The 17,719-nt window shown below is 41.9% G+C and overlaps 1 protein-coding gene across 1 annotated transcript in view; it reads right to left on the bottom strand.

Moving 5' to 3' along the window:
• Window positions 1-435: 435 nt before the first annotated feature.
• Window positions 436-17,719, bottom strand: part of svila (supervillin a) — a 45,964-nt gene continuing 28,680 nt past the window's right edge. Inside the window, exons 16-40 of the mRNA XM_051066952.1 lie at window positions 17,446-17,499; window positions 15,877-15,951; window positions 15,334-15,390; window positions 14,452-14,617; window positions 13,322-13,405; window positions 12,340-12,426; window positions 10,901-11,078; window positions 10,616-10,788; window positions 9,630-9,785; window positions 8,086-8,222; window positions 7,248-7,395; window positions 7,019-7,164; window positions 6,595-6,770; window positions 6,225-6,378; window positions 5,839-6,115; window positions 5,366-5,520; window positions 5,156-5,261; window positions 4,443-4,650; window positions 4,178-4,311; window positions 3,905-4,060; window positions 3,664-3,807; window positions 3,280-3,401; window positions 2,862-3,017; window positions 1,877-1,897; window positions 436-1,446 (exon numbers count right to left, since the gene is read on the bottom strand). Of these exons, the coding sequence (XP_050922909.1) occupies window positions 1,360-1,446; window positions 1,877-1,897; window positions 2,862-3,017; window positions 3,280-3,401; window positions 3,664-3,807; window positions 3,905-4,060; window positions 4,178-4,311; window positions 4,443-4,650; window positions 5,156-5,261; window positions 5,366-5,520; window positions 5,839-6,115; window positions 6,225-6,378; window positions 6,595-6,770; window positions 7,019-7,164; window positions 7,248-7,395; window positions 8,086-8,222; window positions 9,630-9,785; window positions 10,616-10,788; window positions 10,901-11,078; window positions 12,340-12,426; window positions 13,322-13,405; window positions 14,452-14,617; window positions 15,334-15,390; window positions 15,877-15,951; window positions 17,446-17,499 (3,357 nt within the window). The 3' untranslated portion in view covers window positions 436-1,359. The remainder of the gene's footprint in view (window positions 1,447-1,876; window positions 1,898-2,861; window positions 3,018-3,279; window positions 3,402-3,663; window positions 3,808-3,904; window positions 4,061-4,177; window positions 4,312-4,442; window positions 4,651-5,155; window positions 5,262-5,365; window positions 5,521-5,838; window positions 6,116-6,224; window positions 6,379-6,594; window positions 6,771-7,018; window positions 7,165-7,247; window positions 7,396-8,085; window positions 8,223-9,629; window positions 9,786-10,615; window positions 10,789-10,900; window positions 11,079-12,339; window positions 12,427-13,321; window positions 13,406-14,451; window positions 14,618-15,333; window positions 15,391-15,876; window positions 15,952-17,445; window positions 17,500-17,719) is intronic.

The following is a 17,719-nucleotide window of genomic DNA, read 5'->3' as shown; positions in this document are numbered from 1 at the left end:
AAAAATGAATTTGAATTTTTCTTTGCAGTACGTCCTAGTCAAGGATCTCTGCAGGGAATCTTTGGATCCTTAGGACAGATGACATCAACATGACCCAATGTTTCAATTGTGAAACATAGAGAAAGTGGCTTATGTGTTTGTCATGAGAAAGCTTGTGGAAAATACATTGTGCTCAGTGTTATTGACAGTAACAGAGTGATCTAATTTGACTGACCATTAATGTAGCTGATAGGTTCACTTTCTGCAACATTTAGTGCTATACTGCCCTCTACTGGGTGATTCACACTATGACTGATGACATTCTGTGGTTAATGCTGCAAATCAAACCATTTTTAAAACATTATTATTATTCAGCTCAAGTGATGCTACTTTTGTGATGAGTTTGACAGTACCATTGTAAGTGTATTTTAGATAAAGACAAAAAAAGGTGATGCGTTTTCAGATATCCAACTTTCAGGGTTTATTTCTCTAATAGTTCTTTATATCACAAAAAGTCTTCAAAATGCAGACTATGAGCTGTATAGAAACTGTACACAAAGCAAGGCACTATACACTGTAGGATTTAAAAATCACATACATTTCATCATCACACTATCTTCACCTTTAATAAAGCCTATATCTTTTCTTCTGTCTGAAATAATAATGACACTAAATGCATCCAAATGAAGCTGCAGCATCTGATTCATAAATGGCAAATGGTGAACTGTACAGCAAGACCACATGTCTGTAATATCCAGTATTTATCAACATATGACACACACCTTCTTAACATTTATTATACAGTTTATTTCATTATTTTAGTTCAGAGAATATTCATGACATTTAAAAAAATCCTATATAGATTTGATATAAATATAAATTATTTGTAATGCATAAACATACATACAAGAATAGCAGAGAGTCTGATGTGAAGTGTGTTGAACAGGTTGACAGACCTGCTCCCACTCTAACAGATGGCTGCATTGCTGACAATGTAAGGGCACTGGCTGTCCTGCATATTGTACATACAGTATGTACATACATGAACAGAATGTAAATTTAAACAAGCACTATTAACACATTCACTCATAGGTGCATCTGCCTACATTTGTCTCCTACTTACACAACCAAAATACCAACACAAAAGCAGATGAGAAGGGAATCTGCAGCACGAGAAGCTGGCACACCTCTCGCCTGCTGATTGTCTCTTCCACGACTTTGTGACTCCTCTCGTCTATCCTCAACCCTCCATTACCGAGTTAACTCAGGAGAGGCTACCCCTGAGTCTCTGCTGTGTCCAGGCGTAAACAAAAGAGGAGGCGAAACAACATCTTGGTGGCTTTCTCTGACGTCATCAGTTCAGCTCTCTGTTTCAACTGTTTAGAAAAGTCCTTTGGCTTTCTTCAAGTTTACCTGTTTCCAGACAGGCAAACCCCCATACTCCTCTCTGGTCATCTCAAGGGCTTTCTGTGGGACCAATCGTGCACACAATCAGCATGAAGCATGAAGATAGTTCATCATACAAACTGTTCAGAATTTCAAACCAACAACCTGCAGCCGGCATGGTGAGGAATGAGTAACATCTGAGAACACACTCATGCATCAATGAGATTAAAAACACAAACACCATTCTTCTTTCCCAGTAAAATATGGTCTGTTTCAAGTTTGATTAAGACCTCATATAACCAGGATTCAGTGTGGTGTACACACCAGCTTGTTGACTGTGAGTAACAGCATGCTAAACAAATGAGAACTCAGATGTTTCATCAGAGAGAAAATAAATATAATAGTGAAGTAGAGTTTAGAGGAAAATGGATTATGAGTGATAGAGTAGAATACGTAGTGAGGATGCTGTGCAACGAGTCCGGGTCATCCATGCTCATCTCTCATGACTCACCTGCCCATAAGCCCCCACACCCTGGAGGGTGGAATGAATAAAACAGATAAGTTCACAAAGAGACAAGAGGATGGAGAAAAGATGACAGAAATTAATGAAGGACAAGACTGCAGACTGAAAAGCAAAAGAGAGGGATGAATGAAGACAGAAATCTGAGCAGGCTGAATGCTCAATAAAGAGCCACAGGACAGGACAGACATACAATACTGTGATGGGAAACATCATTTAACTGTTAAAAAATACATCACACTTGCACTGTGTGACCTCCCGTCATTACTCATCAACACACACACTAGTTTATTTTGACTCAATCCCAAATACTACTTTTTTAAGATCACATCTCTAGCAGGGATCACAGGGTTTGGGATGAGAGCCACATAAAGGGTGGGGGAAAAAAAAGGATGGAAAGAAATAAAATACGAGACATTTACAGCGATAAAGCAAACACCAGCAAATTTGTTTTTTAATATTCAGTCATCTGCTGAGTCTTGGGTAAAAATATTGCCAACTTGCGCTTGTCATGGTTTAACACAGCATGGTTATCTGTTCCTTTAGGTCTGTGGTGCCAGAAATGGGAATAACTTACTCATGCACATTAATGTAATAATAATAAATTATATTTATGAGTAGCGTCTACAATTAAAAACAAACACAAAAAAGTCAAATCATTGTGTATGGGAAATTGACATGTGTGAACTTACCATACAAGTTAAACATTTGTATGTAATCTTAAATATAAATGATTTTTGGGATATTTGACATATAGTGATTTTACTGATGACATATATATTTATTATGTTGGCTTGTTGGTAATATTATGGATGGACATTTTCTTTGTGAGTCATCTGATATTCTCCTCATAATGTCAAATAAACTAAAACACACATTTTCTCCTTTACTAAATTATTGACAGTTATACTAATGTCTAAAAGTGTATGAACCTTACAGTAATATAAGTGACAGTCTGTAGTCTGCAGGTTCCTACCTCAAAGTCCTCATCAGACAGGTAGACCTCCAGACGAAGAGGGTCGACTCCCTCAGGCAGCGGCCGGGCCAGGAGGTCTGCCAGTGGGTACGTGGTTTTACATAGCCTGGCCAACACGTCCTCCACCAGGATAATCTGGTTACACACCTCTGCCTCCTAAGAGCACACACAAAATACTGTACATATCATTTCACTGCAAAAAGAACCTGGAGAGTTGAGAGTTTATTAAATAATGAATTTAATTAGGAAAATCAATAAGAGATAATGGCTTACACATGGACTGAGCTGCTTTTTTTGTACAATAAGTGCATGTATTTCAGTATATGAGAGTACACTGATGGATACACTGTGAGCTGTGGTGTTTCATATCAGATGATGTAGCTGGGAGTAATCAGATAAAGTGATTTGATCCACACACCCTCTCAGTGATCTCAGCGATGTCCTCTCTGTGCTCCCAGCTGGGGAACATATTGGTGAAGGTGAGTGGCTCCAGACCGGCGTGGATCAGATATGCTTTGGGAGGCTTCTTCTCATTCTTTTCTGGGGAAATAAAGCAAAATTAGGTCACTGGTTTTGAAGCAGCACCTTTCTCAAAATTAGGTTACAAGCATAGGTTGTATTTTAGGTTTTGCACTACATTTTCTATTACTAGTGTAGCTAGTGCTCTGCTTTGAGGATGCTTCCATTTAAGACTGACCTAACATGAAGTGGTTATGGAAGCAATAGCTAACATGCTATGACAATCAGTGACAGAGTGCAACAAAACTTGTGACTTAGAAATGATAAGACTAAAGTGGAATACCTCTACAGTACTGCAGCACAGTCTCCATGGCACACTTCCTGTCAGAATCCCAGCGGATGCGAGCTGAGCCGGTGCTTTCACTGTCTTGAGGCCACCAGCCCTGCCACAGGTACACCTCATGGTGGTTGTCCACCAGGAACAGGGCTGAACATCGGAGAGAGGAAACAAGATGATCAGGGGTAACTTTCTGAGTTTTATATATATATATGTGTGTGTGTTTTGTGTGTGTGTGTGTGTGTACCTGGCTGGGAAGCTGCATAAAGGTCCTCCTGTAGGAAGGGCATAGAGTTGACCTGCTTGGGGTCTCTGGCTGGGTAGAGGAACTCCACAGCTGCAAACTCTCCTGAACTGCTGCTCAACTGGTAGAGACGAGGTGTGAAGTTAAACCTGCCTGGGTCTAAGGTCAAAGGTCAAAAACATGACACATTAACACTGACATTAGTAAATTTCACTATTCACACCCTGTATCCATTTGCCATTAAGTGTAAGGTTTTATGCTCTTATGTTCCTCCACCTTGCAACATGCAGTCGTATGCCTTCCTGTCCCTCCTTCCGAGGGCCTCCCAGAATCCTGTGGGCTCTGCTCCCTCATCGCATTCCCGAATGGTCACCTTGCTGCTGCTGTGGAGGCCTGTTTCAAGAGGACAACTGCACAAAGACAAAAGTGTCACAGTGACTGATGATGGCGCTAATAATACAGAAAATCTAAATAGGCCATATGTCAGTAGGTTTCTGATCAACAGACACTGGTTATTATCTCGAGATTTCCTGTCACTCACTGTTCTTTGATCTTGTTGGCAGCGGTGCGTGCCACGTCCCGTGTGTGTGTCTGAGACTTGCAGCCGTGCCACAGGTAGATGAGAGCCTGGCTTACACTGAGCAGCACCATGGAGACTCTGGAGCGCAGGCTGCTGCAGTGACAGGCTACCTCCAGCAAGTGGCCCTCCACCTCCACCTCTCCCCGCACGCAATACAGACGCCAGTCACCTGAGGAAAACGGGAGCAAAGTGAGGACGTGAGGTTAAAAAACATATTTTACATTTTAGGTATTTAGCTGAATGAGTTGTGTGTTCACAGTAACTATAAAAGAGGAAAATTTCTAAAGTGAAACTTCAGACAAAAGCTACACAACATAAGCTCTGTTTTTTAGAGGTGTAGCAAAATACAGAGCTCCTGAAATTTTCAGTGGGAGTGTTTATGCTGGGTGGTTTCTATTCTTGACATCCAAACCTTCTCTACGCTACAGTTGTTGTTCTCAGATATATACGGCATGACTACATGACTTACATGACTGTTACAGAGGCAGTCATTGTGAATTGTGAGTCTCATTTATTTAGACCGTGTCAGAGATTGTGTATCAGAGTATAATTCAGAAAACAGAGATCAGTGAACACTCTATTGCCCTGCCTGTAGAAAAATACTGAAAAGGCAGCAGAGACTAAATGGTGAGTTTGTTTTTCTTGATAGTGCTGAAGTAATAATCTGGGCTTACTCTGTGAGTTTTCCTCCTCCTCTTCTCTCTTCCCTGAGTGGACAACCATCCCTCCTCTGAAGCACTGCAGGAAACAGGGAGGCTCCTTACCCTGCTGGACTTGAACCTGGAGGAAAATGAAGTGAAACAGGAGGAGTCAAGCTATCTGCACGCTCCAAGAAAACACATGGGCACACAGAGAAAACAGACTTGTGTTTTGCGTACTGGTACCTGTGCTCCCCGCTCTTCGTCCAGCTCCACTGTCATCAGCGCTGACGTTCCTTTCTCGCTGACGGTGGAGTTGCGGCCCTGCCAGAAGAAGTAGCAGCACTTCTCCTTCCCAGCCCCCGCCGTCTTCAGCTGCTCTGGGTTTTGCCTCTTTCCAACTGATGGCAAGTGGTTGTTAGAAAGACACTAATGATGATCGGTTTTTATTGTGATCTGCTGCAAGCCCTGACTAATGGAAGATTTTGTGTCTGCGTGCAGGTATTGTTGTGTAAAGCCACTGAAATTAATTCATCCACATTTTCATGGAATTGAGTTGAGACACCTTTATAAGCAAATAATAAACCCTATATAAAGTATGTCCATCATATTTTTTGATCATATAGGAACATATTATAAGAGAGAGATGGATTATCAGATGGATGATATTTTTTTCATAATTACACTCTAAAATATTACAGCAGGAAATCTGCACTAACCTGCGGTGCTGACCATGTACTTCCACTTCACCACGTAGGTGTCGCCTTCATGGAACTGGCCGATGCTCTGGCGAGGCAGGCGGCTGTAGTCGAACTCCAGGATGTGCCACACCTCCACCGCTAGAGTGCTGATCTCATAGCTCCGCCACTCCTCTGCCTCCACCAGGCCGTACCCCCGCCCCACGTTGAACCCGTCTAGTCTGGTGCAGACAGGCGCCTGATGGAGGGGCAGCATCAGGGAGGCATCATACGCTCGGGGCTGATCAGACGTGTGCTCCTGGGGTGAAGATGAGAGAGACAGATCAGCATCTGATACTGTGTATAATCCTCTGTGTCACATTAATGACAGTAGCAGGACTTTTATGTGATGAATTACTTCTGCATACCTTTTGATCTGTGATGTGGTCGTTGGTGTTTTTTGTGGGGCTGGGTGTTTTCCTGGCGTCACTCCAGTCCAAGAACTTCTCTTTGAATAGAGTGGTTTCATTGTGTTGAGTCAGTCTGCCAAACACTGCCCAGTCAGGTCGGCCCTGGCCTTTCCTACAGGTGAAGAGGATATAGTGCATCAGTGACACAATACTAGCACTTCAATCAATGAAGATGTTCTCAGTGTTATAGTAATAGTGGTTATCTCTGCCATTCATTCATTAATGATAAATACTGAGAGTATTTAGAGCATTAAGTGAGTTTGGAAAACTACTGCATGCACTGGAAGTATCTCATCATGTGTTTGAGCTGTAGTATGTGTTTCCATACTTGGGTATGAGTGGATTGCACTCTCCTGGGTCGAGGGGGTTGATATCACAGTTAGTGTAGTCGAAGGTGCCGTTCCACAGGTGCTTGGCCAGCTGGAAGGCCACCTTCCTCTGTGCCAGTGTCACCTCCTTCCCATGCCATATGTACATCTCACTGCCGAAGTCAAACACCAAAACCTGCACAGGAGACAGACAGAGAGAGGTGTTTTTTAGGAGTCATTAACAGCAGCATGTATTGCTGTCTGCCACAATGTCTGTATTTTTTTATGACCACTTGGGGGAACCAAAGTTGAACATTTTAAAATGCTGCACATAATGGCTTTAAAAACACGTGTTAGATCTGACTGAGTTACAGCTTCACGTCTTGAGTTATTTAAAATGTTAGACATGTCACCAGTTAAAAAGGCTCATTTAGGTTGTCTGACCTCCTTGGGGTTGAGCAAGGAGCAGCGAGGCATCTTGGCCCAAAAATCATCATCTGGGACCAGTTTGTCATCCATCAGGCGGTAAATACAGTTTGTCTCCACAATGGCACCCTCATACAACTCATCCTCATCTGGGGTTCCTGCAGCTACAAGGAAAACAAGGGCAGCATTGCATTTCAGTGTTTCTTTAATTATCCCAGCTGCATTCCATATCAGATCAGATCCTTACACTGATAACTTGACTGTCCTCCCAGAATCTTCCAGAACTCCTTGGAAGCATGGCTGTGTGTGTTGACACCCTCCTCGATGATCTGGACATAGTTAGCACGACAACCCAAATCTCTTTTGCTCTGGATGAAGTTGGCCAACTCTGAGGCCTGAAACGATGAAATGGGAAAACTATTAATTTCTTGTTATGGATGAGTTCCAGTTAAATCTAACTCCAAAAAAATACCTGGTGTTCTGTTCTTTTCTTAGAAGAGAAAAAGTTAATGTACTGTTTATACTTGGCAGAAAACACAAGGAAATGCATCATGGCGATTTTTAAGTTAATCTCTAAAGACCTACATATCATTCTGGAAGGAAAAATTTGGTTCAATATTCTCTAGAATACAAAGACATTTCTGTTTAAACTTGGTCATGTTATCAATGAACTCATAATGAACTGAACTAAAACATCCCCTCATAAATTACGTGGCCTGTGGTGTAGAGCTTTTTTTTGTTGTCAGCTTGAGGTCCGCACTCTGTTGAGCCAAACGAAGGTCATCAGCCAGTCTGGACTTTGAACAATAGCCTTATTTTGTGTCAGTTTCCTGCAACAACTCCGCCAACATGCACACACACACACACACACACACACACACACAACCCTTTTCACTCTGTCCTTACACACTTCTTCCTTTGCTGTGCCACTGCTGCTTCCTCCCACAGTTGCGTTAACATCCTGCACGTGAAGCCTGCCCCACATAACAACATCCTCACTCCACCTATGTTGACATGAGTGTACCCAAACAAGCTTGTCCTCTAATGTTTTGTGTTACTCTGTAGCACTGAAAAGCCAGACTAACCTTGTTCCTCTCAATGACGTTGGCAAACTCTCCGGTCCAGATGAAGCAGTGGTGCGGCGTGAGGAGCAGGAAACAGTCGCCGCTGTTCAGGGAGGACGCTCTGGGCTCCACCAGCCTGGTCTGAACGTGCCTTCGGCCTGGTTTCACACACAAACACACAGGCACGTGGCTCATCAGTGACTGCTCTGATTATCACTGTCAGCATGCCTGGGTTATCATACTCTGGGTGTCAGGGCAACAATATGGCAGACATCACCATTTGACCCTGTACATGTGTGTACATTTAACTGTATCTGTATACCCATCAATTTGTTTTAGAAACTTCTTAAACGACAACTGACAAATGTAGCCAAGATAGAACACAAGTACATAATAAATCATAAGCTGGTCTAAATACAAGTGCAAGGTTGTTCAGGGGCTTTGGTGGTTCAGGATCTCTTTGGCTCAGCGGAGACCAGCAGAAGCTACTCTAAAACAACACTGTCAGGTTAGATCAGTTGACCTCCTAACAACTGGTACCCCTGGTGTAGTGGATTTGCTCTGGATTACACACACTGGGGTTTGGAGGAAAGGATCAGCCCAGGATCGCGTGTGGTGACCTGGGGAGAATGATTTAGAGCTACAGCTGTCACCAACAGACTTTGGAGGAGGTGCAAAGACACCAAAATAGACCAACTCTCGTCTCCCATTTTAGATATCCTCTGGAAAGGACACCCTTGAAGCAGCATCCTTCAGAGCTGAGCAAGTCAACTGCTACTAAAGGTACAGGCTTCACCAGCTGAATATTTCACAGGAATGTTTCCACAGAACAAGCAAATATAAAAGATATGGAAAATGTAAAGCTTATTTTATTATATTTCTGCTTGGCCATAAACTGTGTCCTCAAGTCTGTCTGTTTGAAGGTGCCTTCAACTTCATTTTTCAACACAGGACTTCTAGAGGTACAGATTTTTTTGGTACAGCATGATAACCCCTCAATGTGTTAGTCTCTATATTTGTCCTGTAAGGTGCCTGACATCTGGCTGGAGTCCCTGTTGTAAACCAGTGGTTCCCAACTGGTGGGTTGCGGTCTAAAAGTTGACCGTTCTCTAACACCTGTTTGAGTTTTAAACCAGGGTGACACTGTTTTAGTTTTCAGTTTGTGAATTGAAATTGCTCAGTAGTTATCCACCGCCTCCTCCGGTCCTGGGTTCAGATTCACTGACACTCAGAATGGATGGATGGAAATAAAACTGAATGTTAAGCCAGCCTATGAATAGACCTTGACTTGATGTCTGAGGGAAAATGTGGACTCTGAGGCTAGACCTGTTGAGAACCACTGCTCTTATCTGCTTTACTAAATACTATTGACCATACATCTCTGAAATGTATACATACGTCATATATTTCTCTATTAGTGAATTCCCATTACAACACTTAAACTTAATCTAACAGACTACCCACAAAATGTCTGTATTCTAAAAATACAGATGATATAATATCCTATTATGAGTGCAGGTGCACCTGTTTGTGTGTGGTTGAGGAAGCCTGTTCATTCAACTGACCTTTGACCTGCAGGAGCATGAGTTTTTTGTAGGGCACAGCACTGTTGTTGGACATCTGCTCCGAGATGTTGACGCTGCGCAGGTTGACACTGCTGAAGTTCTCCTTGCTGGCGAGACCAGCCAGAGCCACCTCAGAGAAACCCGAGTTCTTATTCACTGCATTGAACAGAACAGAACACGGGTGGGGGGGACATGTGACAGAGAGAAAGGTCATAACACATATAAAAGTAAAGAAACAAAAGCCAGACACACATGATCTTTCAAGCATGACAATGAAGGTCTTTATATGTCAGCATCAAATACTCCAGAGATAGTTCCAGTGTCCAGTGTCAGAGGAGGTGAAGGAGGACGTTACATGACTTTGACTTTGTGGGTCCTCTGACCATGTGCAGCTCAAAAACAACACTCAGATTTTGAGGACTACTCTGCACAATGACAGGAAACTGACTCCAGTCCCAGATCTGGTGTTAGAAGTGGGTCAGTTCCAAGTCCCAAAGTAGCTTGAGTGGGTTAATTCACAGCCTGGAAAGACTATTTATAAGTTGTATAATATTGGTAATGTTGGTAACTGTTGCTCTGAGCCTTTTTGTTTCAAACACTGGATGTCAATATGTCAGTACATCTTAGCCAATATCATAAAGATGAGACAAAGTCAGACATTCATTGCAGTAGGTGATTACAGGACATTCATGCGTTTACCATGTTCAGCAGGTTTTTACAACTGAAAACTGAAAATGTGAAATTCCTATGTAATTGGCCAAGATTGGATATTAATTCATGAGAAGAATTTGATGCCTTACTCAAATTCAAGAGACTGATACTTGAAAACACTGAAGATTTAATGCAGTAACATGAAGAATTGTATTTGGAGTTTAATTGTGCAAATTTAGAACTAATTGACATGTGACAAAGTGGGTTGTCACATGTTGTATCCCTGTGTAGTTTCATCTCATCTATTCTCCAGCTCCTCATCCATTCTCACTCACTCTTCTCAGCCTTCATCCTCTTGCTCTCCAGCAGGCCCACATTGAGCCTCTGCTCTGTGTACTCATGTCTGATGTCCTCCCTGGCAGCGAGCATCTTCAGAGGGTTCCTGGATGACTGGACGTTACGTGCCGGGCGCACCGCTCGCTTGTGCTGCACCATTTCCGAGGTCAGCCTGGGACGGGGTCAGAGGTGAAGGGTCACAATTAACAGGAGGAAAGAGTCTCATACTGATGGATTAGTCAGGGTTATTGACTTGAAATTGACCTCTGGCAGCGAGAGCTTACTTTGGCTCCTGGGGACCGAAGATGGCGTCAAAGTCTTCATCTATCTCCACCTTGTTGGTGATGGAGGGGAGCTCCTCCACATGGCGGTAGAACTTAGAGAACGTTTCATCTTCGAGGGTCATCACTTCCTTTACCTTCTTCTCTGTCACTGTGATGGTAGCTTCTGGCAGTCCAGACACTGGGAAAATAAGACACAGCTGGGTTAGGATCATACATTATCTAGAATTCATTTAAGCTGCAACTAGACTATTTGTCAAAACAAATATTTTTTTAATATTTTTAATTTACATTGTAATTTTTCTTCAACTTTACAAAAAAGCTATTAAAAGCCATACTTCTATGCATGCATTAAGGAAGTTTAAAATCATGAAACTCATTTTTGACACTATCCGTTCCTGTCATTGTTACTGGCAGGATGTGTCTTTTTCTGACTTCAAATTATCTACAAACAACCAAAGGAAATGATAGATGTATGTACTGGACATAATGTGGAAGACCAAAGCTGGTGCGTGAACATTTCATGTAATGCAGGAGACATGGTGAAGTGCAGCTGTTGTTGACTTCCCCACTTCTGTTGCATTTTTAACAGAGTAGCCACTCAAACCTGTTTACACATCAGTACACATCATTCTGAACAGAGCTTTTTGGACAAAAAAGTGTCCATTATGTAAATGTTGCATAAGGGACCTGACAGGATCATTATACAATGGCCACAGTAACTGCATGGTATTTGGTATCTGGTGTATGAGAGGGAGCATTAGGTTAAGAAGCACTGATGTATTGGAAAAAGAGTTTTTTTCTCTCTCAGGCAGCATCGCTGATAGTTTTAAAAACTTAATTTGCTGTTGAAGCCTAAATTAAAGACCATCATGAGGAACACTGTGAAGTATGGAATGACATGAGACTAAGTTGTGACTCTTGTTTAATCCATACTTGCTCACAGTGCTGCATGTAAAGCATTTTGATATTTTTCTAAATCTTTAAAATCTTCTCTACATCTTTTAAATTTCTAAATTTTTTGTCACAGTTGCACTGAAAGGAAAATATACAGACTGATCTGATCAGAGAGGAATCTCCTCCACAGCTTAAAATGGGATTTTTCACAGTGTTTCCAGGTTTATTGAACAAACTAATGATTAAGCCAAAACAACCAGGACTGAAATCTTACAGATCATGACTTAAAGTGGGGAAAATACTAGATACATGCAATATGGGCCTGGTAAAATGCATGTGAAATGAATCATAGTGAACTAGAGAATACTGGTATGTATTTAATGCATTACGTTCAGTCTCAGTTATACATCAGATCAGAATGAGATGTGAATTCCATTTTGTATTATTGGAGCAGTGTGATGGTCCTGATTCCACACTCAGTGACCAGGTATGGTGTTGAGCTGAGACATGATGAACTTGTAGACTGCGTGCTGAACAGGACTGACCTTTACTGTTGAGCTTGCCTAGAAATGACTCCAGCTTATCCAGCTTCCTGTCTGACTCCAGGTTCAGATCTGGGATGGCCTTGATCTCTGCACAACCACACACACACAAACACAAACACACATACACACACACACACACACAGCTGTTAGAGCCATAAATTTACATTGTGTTTCATTTTAGCACAGATCTCATCTCTGAGCAGGCAGGCAGTCTGAGGGTCTGTTGCTTGTAGAGTTGCACTTGTCTTTGATGCTGTTGTTGTTTCAACAATGACTGAGCATGATGAACAGTTACATACAATCACAATGGAGTTAATGTGAACAGAGCATTTCATAGTCAAGAGCCATTGAATATGACTTCTTCCTCAGACTCATGCATATTTATTAAACACTATCCCATGATTTACATTCTATTAGGCTTTGTAACCTAATAGAAGTCACAGCAACATCAGCACGTTAGTGTTGATGATATTGGTGGTTTTGGTGATAATGATGAATTGTGCATACAGTGCAACACACAAATAAAGTAGGGATACACCTTCAATATCAGACATCTCCTCCATGTCTTTTGAAAGAGAAGCAAAGGCAATAAGTTACACAGTGTCCAAATGAGACCTGACTCAGCATACATTCAAAAACTGTCAATCTAACACCAGTGGACACACTGTCAACTCAATGGCTCAGAATCTGAAATCACATAACACAGGAAACCAAGTCATTTCAAGATAAGATTTCAGTTAGTTCATTGTATGTAGAATTTGTTTTGGAAAATGTGTGTCTGGTGACAGCTGAGGATGTAACAAAGTCATGTCATTAAGTCTAAATCAGATTAGAGCTGAACAATCCAGCTAAAACTCAATGGCTCTACATGATAGCAGTATGACATACCAGGAGAGTGTAGAGAGGCAGAAATTAACATGTTAAATAGTTATAAAATAATGTACAGTAGAATAAATGAGTGAGACAGCAGGGAAGAACTGACCTTCTTGTGGTTTAGAGATGGCGAGGCTGCTATTCTTAGGTTTGGATAGCACTGGAGACTGGAGGGCAGTGGGGGAGGCCAACCCTGATGAACGAACACAGGCAACAACAAGACATGGTTACACTGGTTATCCTTTTCAACTGATGAAATACATACACAGGCATTTACTGATTGATTCAAAATTGATTGCAGACAGAGAGCAACATGTTTCTAGCTATCTGGTTCATATCTGCTCAATATTTACTCTCTTTATAGGACAGCTCTGTTCTGCTTTACACTAACTCCTGAGAAAAATATCTGGATCTTTGGTTGTTACATGCACCACTATGTTCACCAGCTGCTAACTTTGTGTGCTGTTTGGTGTTGTAAGTACAGGTGTACAGTCTGCTTTTCTGTGGCCAAAAACATGATGCTGACACTGAGTTAAAATGGTTTAGTTGTGTGTGTAAAACCACAGTGAGCTGACACATTGAGACATCAAAATTGAGCAATATCTCAACTCATAACTTGTCACTGTGAGTGAATTCATACACATTATAGCAATTTGAACTATTGTTAATATAAAAATATTGAGTAGGGCAGCTTTTCAACAATGCACAAGAATAAGCAGAAGTAGATGAATTCTTCAGCTGAACAGTAATAAACAATCACTGGAAGTTGCAGATGCAAACATGAACCTAACAGGCAGTCACAACTGTAGAACTGTCTGCGATGCTTGGGAAAACACCAGAACCATTGTTTCTCATGTGGATCCTTCCCATATCATTCACCAATTCCCCCAAAACACAAATTAAACCTTCCATTAACTGCCCCCACCTCTGACCGGGTCCAGAGCTAATGGGGAAAAACTCCAACCATTAAATCATCTTCTGCCTGAGCAGAGGCCTCAGAGCAGCTACTCTGTCCTGATGTGTTTGGGCCTAATGGAGGGAAAAGGAGAATCATTTCCCCCAAGCTGCTCATTGAGAAGGGGGCTTTGGAGGATTCAGGGCAGGGATCTGGGACTGTGCTATGGAATTACCTCTCTGTGGTGGAAAGACTGAATGCATTTCAGCGTGAGTGCATACGCTTCCAAGAGATGGAGACAGAGAATTACAGAGACAGTATGTGTGTTCAGTATGCCCTCTAACCTTTCTTCACCATGCGTGCAGCCACAGTGAACTGGGTGGAGTCGTTGGCAGCTCCGTGGCCTGTGGTCTTCCAGGCCTCTTCTTGGGCCACTATCAGCTGTTTCCTCTCCTGGATGGACATGTGAGCCTCAATCCTCTGGCTCTCCATCTCAGCCTCAGCTATTCTCTAAGAACACAGTGAAGAGAAGCTGCAGTCACTTACGCTGAATACTTTGGACGGACAGAGAGTTAAAGGAGTAGTTAAAGGAGTAGTCCACCCTAGGGTACCTGTACATTGTAATATAGACTCAATTCGTGATGTTTGATGCATTCCAGGAACCGCTTTGTGAGTAAGTAATGGAAGATATCTTAAATGTATGAACCAAAATATGACGGCTGATGTTTCAGATTTGAGTTGAACTCAAACTAAAAGGAACCAGTGCTGCATCTTCTAATCCCACTGGCTGTTTTTAACAGTGTCAAAGTGTTAAAATGTGGAATTTTCCTTTAACAGCGGGCCACAATCACAAACAGACAAAGGAGGAAAACAAGGATACCAAAGGGAGGTTACTAATACTAATAAACATGAAGCACATTAATCCTTGGCTCACATTGGAAACAAGCCTTTTGCCAACATCTCTGCTGCTGGATGCACACGACTGTGAGGGCAGATATTGCTCCTTGTAACTGACCTTTAGACACATTTTAGTGTCTCTTGTGTAGTTAAAATGAACAGAAGGGACAACAGCAAACAATATCTTTTAGTAACCAACATTACTGTGACTCATTTGGTGTAAAGTTTGAGACACTTTACTCAGTGTATGTGCCAAGGCTGCCACTAGGGAGTAGGTGGTGGTGGGGTTTTTCAAGAGTATACAGTATTGACACAGCTGGGTGAGTCACCTTCCGTCTCCAGGGGTGTCTCTCATCCACCTGCACGGGTCTGGGAGATCTGGTGGCCTTCACAACCAGAGGAGGGGATGAGGAAAGTAAGAAAGGATGAGGGTTATGAGATCAGGATGAAAGAAATAAGATAGCTAGAAGCTGCAGGGGCTGCCATGCTGTGTCACAGGCAATGATGAAGTGATGAAGCTTTGGGCCGGGAATGAATATTTGGTGGCATCAACAGGGCGGCGAGGTAGCTGTGAAGGGCTGCAGAGCACTAGTGATCATATTGTGTTCTGGCCAAAATAGCCATGCCAGCACGGCTGCGACTGAAAGAGTAGGAGGACTCAAATATAGTGTAGTATTTGTGATGAAACTATCAATCACACAGGAATGGCTGAACTTTGATAAGCCTTGATTCTCTCTCTCAAGGAGTGAGTTAAAATCTAATAATTAAGCTGCCAGTCAAAAAAATGTGGTTTGTGATTTGTGTATTTTAGAGCTTAGTGACGGGGGGGGGAGCAAGCGATTCAGGCAGAAAGACCTGGTGCAACTTCATACCTGACTGGCTGACTCATCAGGGGAAGAGGTATGGAAAGGAGGCTCAGGAGAGAAAGTAGAGGCAAAGACTGGCTCCTATAAAGGCCACAGGTGGAGGAAACACACACACCATCACCAAGAGTACAGCAGCTGTAGATTCATGGGTAGGATTTTAGGAATACTGAGGTCATGGGGAAAACACTGCCACAGAGAAACCCCAAGATTGTTCAGTTTTTTTAAAGGGTCACTCCACTAATTTTAAACATGAAGCTCAGTTTACTAGTAATGTTTAGAGTGAAAACAGCTGTGAAAACAAGAGCCTTTGTCAAGTCTGAAGAAATAACCTTTAACAATATCACTGAGGTTATCTCAGATATCAGATTTTTAACAGAAAGTCTGTTACAGACTGAGGGTGTGGAGTTTGAGAGATGTGTGTGTTTATGAGGCAGCGAGGGTCTAATGAAAGACACTATTGAGTTTCATTATTGAAAGTGTAGCATTTATTGCTTTTGGAGCATGACCCATATTAGTCAAGATATTCTAGCCTGTTCTGCTTCAGTTTTAACCTTTTTTTTTTAAATTTATCTTACAAATTCCAAACCTTTATTATTATAATAAAAACATTTTATTCTTCTGTTTCACTGTTAAAGTTATTTAATCCAAACCTTACTGACATAACATTACAGTTATGGTCTAAATGTTTAAAACCTCCTGTACCTTGCTCACATTACTTTTTGTCCACTTGTGGGCAACAAAATGGCAAATGTTTTAGCAATTAGTTACCTAGCAACATTATCCTTCATTCTGAGTCATGTTTCCGGCCACCTGATAAATGTAAGCCTCCTGAGAACTGGCTATTTAGCTGCTAAATGCTCCACTATGTTCACCACCTACTCTCTATTAACTAATTTAGCTCATTCATCTTATTACACGCCTGCATTCATGGAAATATTACAATGGACATGACCTCAGTGGTAACTACAGAGCTGTGGTAGGAACGGAGAGGAAGTAGGAAGAAGAGCAGAGAGGTGTGCCAAACTGAATTAAAGGTCTTTGCATGGTTTTAGAAGAGGGATGATCACAGTCGTACTCTAGCTTTCATACACAGTTCAAAATACCAATGAACATCTTCAGTAACGTTATGTTGATTAGAGACAAATAATGGTTTGATTTTAGAACCAAATGTAAAACTTGAAACACTCATAAAAACACACACAGAAAACACATCCACAGTGTGTGAGACTGTGAGAGAAATCCTCGATACAGTCACAACTCTGACAGCCAATGAGCTGGGGCACAGCTGGGGTGAATTAGAGAAGCACACACCATAAGTACAACACCTTCACCATGAATATAAAGGGAAAACACCCACACAGAGAACCACCACCAATACCACCACATGTACACACACATTCACACACTCACAAACAGCAGTGGTGTATTTATCAGGACAGCGTGTTAGCAGCCAGGAAATTCAGTTAAGGATGTAAAATTTAGATCACTAATCCAATTTAAATGCACTTAATAAACACCACCGCAGTGTGTGTGTGTGTGTGTGTGTGAGATTCTGGCCTTGCACACTGGCCTTACCCATAGCTGGTCGGACACAGCAAACTCATCGATCATCATCAGTGCTTCATCGTCCTACAGACAAGCAACCGCAGGTGAGAAGGGACATGTTTTCTGAAGGTTGTGTTGTCCCGAAAATAATACCGCAGCCAAATCACATGAAAACATCTTTGATCTTTCTGAGCTGATCCTTTCATTTTAAGGCCCTTTAAACAGCTACATACTTTCTTTTGTGGAAAATGTGAAGACTATATTATATTATTACTACATTATATGTGGTGTGACTTCCATCAAA

The sequence above is a fragment of the Lates calcarifer genome, linkage group LG24 (assembly GCF_001640805.2).
Source record: "Lates calcarifer isolate ASB-BC8 linkage group LG24, TLL_Latcal_v3, whole genome shotgun sequence".
Classification (NCBI taxonomy): Eukaryota; Metazoa; Chordata; class Actinopteri; family Centropomidae; genus Lates; species Lates calcarifer.
Note: the sequence above shows the minus strand (reverse complement) of the source record. Positions and strands in the feature narration are given on the sequence as shown.